This window comes from Gavialis gangeticus, unplaced genomic scaffold, assembly GCF_001723915.1.
Source record: "Gavialis gangeticus isolate Ggan-Ray unplaced genomic scaffold, GavGan_comp1, whole genome shotgun sequence".
In the NCBI taxonomy this organism is placed as follows: Eukaryota; Metazoa; Chordata; order Crocodylia; family Gavialidae; genus Gavialis; species Gavialis gangeticus.
In genome coordinates, this window is record NW_017728980.1 from 9,673,050 (window position 1) to 9,676,762 (window position 3,713).

General features: G+C 45.5%; 1 protein-coding gene across 2 annotated transcripts; it reads right to left on the reverse strand.

Annotated features, from left to right (window-relative positions):
- Positions 1 to 6: 6 nt before the first annotated feature.
- On the reverse strand, positions 7 to 3,074 carry LOC109291614. Of its 2 annotated transcripts, none has more exons than XM_019508680.1 (2): positions 3,023 to 3,074; positions 7 to 1,653 (listed from the first exon to the last, which is right to left on the reverse strand). In XM_019508680.1, exon 2 carries the CDS (start codon positions 1,627 to 1,629, stop codon positions 205 to 207), a length of 1,425 nt encoding a protein of 474 aa, XP_019364225.1. In that variant the 5' UTR covers positions 1,630 to 1,653; positions 3,023 to 3,074; the 3' UTR covers positions 7 to 204. The 2 variants fall into 2 exon arrangements, with proteins under 2 accessions (XP_019364225.1, XP_019364235.1); XM_019508690.1 differs by having other exon boundaries at positions 2,959 to 3,041.
- Positions 3,075 to 3,713: the final 639 nt, after the last annotated feature.

The window sequence follows — 3,713 nt, forward strand, 5'->3', positions numbered from 1 at the left end:
CTTTAAATATACTTGTGAGGAGGAAGATGCATCATGCGTTCTTATAAGTCACTCTCTCATGGCAGAATTGGGACACCAAACTGAACTACAGCTACAGACAATTTACTGTACATGTACACTCTGACATTAGGGCTCCAGTAAGTCTGATGGACTTGTAAAAAAACAGAATGAGTCTACATACATTCCATGAATAGAGGGGCAGCATTATTTAGCTGGGCAGGGTGCTCCAGGAGCAGGTGCAGGTTTAATGCTATAAGGTCTGCAATCCAAAACTGGAGCCATTTCCCCCGGATGCTCGACGGTCTTTTCCGCCTCTTCTTCCCCTTGGTTCTCAAATGCTTGAGGCACTAAGGTTTCCAGATGTGCAGAGTTTGTTTCCCCTCTTCCAGACAGGCAAGTAGTAGCAGTGGAAGGCAAGACCTCTTCTGGAAGATGGTCTGGTTGGTCCATATCCTGCTGTTGCTGCTCTGGATTAGCAGCTGCAGGTGCCTGGCCTTCATCAGAAGCATCCAAGGACCCCTTTCTTGCCTCAGCTCCTGCTGGGACAGCCAGGACTCCGTCATCTGCTCTGCTCTCCTCGCATTCAACCTTTATTTCCATCGGCTCTGCTGCACACTGCTGCTTGGCCTTTTGTGCAAGCTGTTCACCATTTTGGGTCTCTTGCCTGGCTAGATCATTTAATTTGTTCACAGGTTTTAGTGCATTCATGCTGAGGGCCACATTTACTGGGGAGACCACATTAGAGGGTTGCAGACTTAATGGTGTTTCAGTGATGCTCCTGGGGGTCACTTCCATGGCCTGTGAAACAGATGTTGCCTCTGTAGGCTCTTGTGCCACCTGTAGAACAGATTGGGATCTGGTCTTCTCTATGGTCTGGGCAAACCAGTTCTTTACAGGGGGCTGAAGAGTCACCACAGCAGGCTCAGGCCTACCTGTTCCTTGCACAGGAGTCATTGCAGCATACTTCTCACTCTGGTCTTCAGCCAAAAGAGGCTTGTTCTTCCCCAAGGCTGTCTCTGCATCAGGTGGGGCCTCAAGGCCCTGTGCAGCTTCAGGCTGTTCTGTGGCCTGCGCTGAGTTTTGGGGCTTGTTCCCTTGGGGAAGCTGAAGTTGCTCAGCACCTACCAAGGGTGGTGCATCAGGCACTCTGCCCTCTGCTGCAGCCTTGACAGCTTGAGTAATGCCTGAAGCAGGCCAGGCCTCAGCACCCTGCAAGGCCTCTTTGGCTTGTGGAGTAGCATCTGCCTCCCCCATCTCTTGCTTGGGTTCCGTTTCAGGTGCAACTTTGGTCTCTACAGCAGCAAGCAGGGCCTCCATAAGTCTTTCTGTGGTGCCTGCAGTTATCCCTTGTTCAGCATCTTCAGCTGGCTGAGCCTCTCCAGCCTCTTCTACAGTCTCAACAGGTAGCAGTTTGTCTGGTTGTGTTGGCAGGGCCTCACTAGCATGTTGCTCAGATGCTTCCCTAGTCTTTGCAGGAGGCTGGTGGTCCATCCACGCAGGGGCTTCCTCAGAGGCCTGTATAATAGGCTGAGTCTCACTGGTCTCATTGACTGCTTCTTCAGCCTTCTGTTTCTTGTACTTCCCACAAGTCATGCAACAGCTGGCCTTCTTGCTGAATTCACTCCCCATGTTAACAGTCTGCAGCAGCAGCACCTGAAAAAAAAAAAAAAAAAAAACCCCATACACGAGTGTCCATATCATTTCATTGTAGCAAGCAAGCCACTGGTGTGCAACACAGAATACCCACTAGCTCCTTCACATCATTTGTGAGGGTATGTGGGCACTGTTGGGAATCACTGTGGCAGGGGGGCTAACATTCAGGGTCACAGCTCTGCCATGGCAAGTATTTTATTATATATAAAAAAAATAAAAAACACACCAGCATAATTCCTAGTTTGTAGGCACTACAGCAGGACTCAAGCTTACTGCCCTCACAACCACTGGGAGGTATGCTCAGGATGGATTTTGAGGAAGAAATGCTGCCTTATGCAGCAGTCATTTTTGCAAGATCAAAACTCAAAGCAATAGTACCAAGACAAGTTAAGCATAGCACATGTCCATCTTTACTCCCAACAACGCAGTCAGCTTGCTAGATTTATGAACCAGAGGTGACAACCAGACTAAGCCTACTGTCATCTTAGGGAGTAAGATGGCTCAGAGACCTTTTGTTAATAAGCTTCTGAACTCAGGGCATTAATGATTAGAGCAGCAAGTTTCTCCCTCCTTTAAAGGGGGGGGGGGGGAAGCATTATTTTATCAGAGCAGTCAGCATTATGCACAAGAAGAGAGTCTTATTTACACATGTAAAGCCATTAAAGCTTGAATCTTCTTCTAGCTTATTGAAGTATAGCTATTAAATACCCAGCTACAGGGATACATTCTGCCTTGATATAGCTTGGGGCAAGTCAATTGTGGCTGACAGGGCTGTACAAATAGGAGTTGTTGAAAAGACCGTGCCTGAAGTTTAGTAGCTTTAACAATCTACTCAGTGCCTCCACCAACACACAGGGTCAGTTTCAGATGACTTCAAGTTACTTAAAGCTCCAGTCTCATTCCAAGGAAGTGGGATACTCCCAATTCACAAGTTTTGAAATGATTACCGTAATTTTGTGTTTTCAGCCACCACGGTAGCTTTCAGAAAAGACACCACCAGTGTTAAAATGTAAAGCATTGCAGGTGCATAAGAGAGTAACAGCTATAAGCTTTGGCATAGGAGCACAAGAGAGACTCAAGAATCAGAAGCTACATACGTTGAACCTAGCAAGTTTTGGTATTTTGAAAGCATCTCTTGTGATTTTTTTTAAGTCCCTCAGTTTAAGCAAGTGGGGATAGTGACACTGCAATCATTAAGAAAAGGATTAAGTAGAACAGGGCATATAGTTATCCAGCCTCTTCATACATAGATTTCAGGTGTATGCACTTTTATTATTAAATACCAGTTAACTTACTTTAACTTACCCCACTGAAGTTAGGGATCTGAGAAAACACCTCAACTCTTAGGGTAAAACAGCTGTTGACTTACCAGATTCCTATGAAGCAACTTCCAAAAAAAAATGAACAAAGCCTCCTATCAATCTCGCTTAGCTTAGGCTAGTTTAAATAGGACTAAAGAGCCACACAAAACCCATTCCCCCAGCTTCCTGAATATTAGTTCCTACAAAGAAGTGTTCCCTTCTACTACACTTCCCTTTTGGAAAACAAATGTTGTAGCTACACCCCTCTTGTTTGGGCCATGTATTTTATGGTCATTTTATATGTTGCTTTAAAAGGTTAAAATGAAATGAAATAAAATAAAATAGAACATGGGTTTTATTCGAACTGGCAGTCACTAGCAATACACCTTGTCAATGGCTGCTGTAATGCAGGCTAACAAACACACCCAAATCTAAAGCAACAGTTAGAAAGGAACAAACATGGTCTTATCCTTTGCCATTCGGTGCACAATGGTAATCATCAACCCTGTCTTTGCTACCATCTGCATGGGAGCAAGGCCAGCCTTGAAGAGTTAGTGGTTTCACTGTGGTTGCATATTGAATGGAGATTTTTTTTTCATTTGTAAGTGGGGGGCACATGTACACAATTGGAAAGTGGACTCCTTTTCAAGTAACAGCTGATCTCCAAAGTCAGGAGGAGAGTGGCAGATCTTGCTTAGGCTCAGCCCCAGCAGCTGATTCAGGAGCACTATTTAGGACTGTTGGTCTGGCTATCTGCAT

What these genes read in the sequence shown, in the direction of transcription:
- LOC109291614 (XM_019508680.1), bottom strand. Translation starts at nt 1,629, where the DNA reads ATGGGGAGTGAATTCAGCAAGAAGGCCAGCTGTTGCATGACTTGTGGG.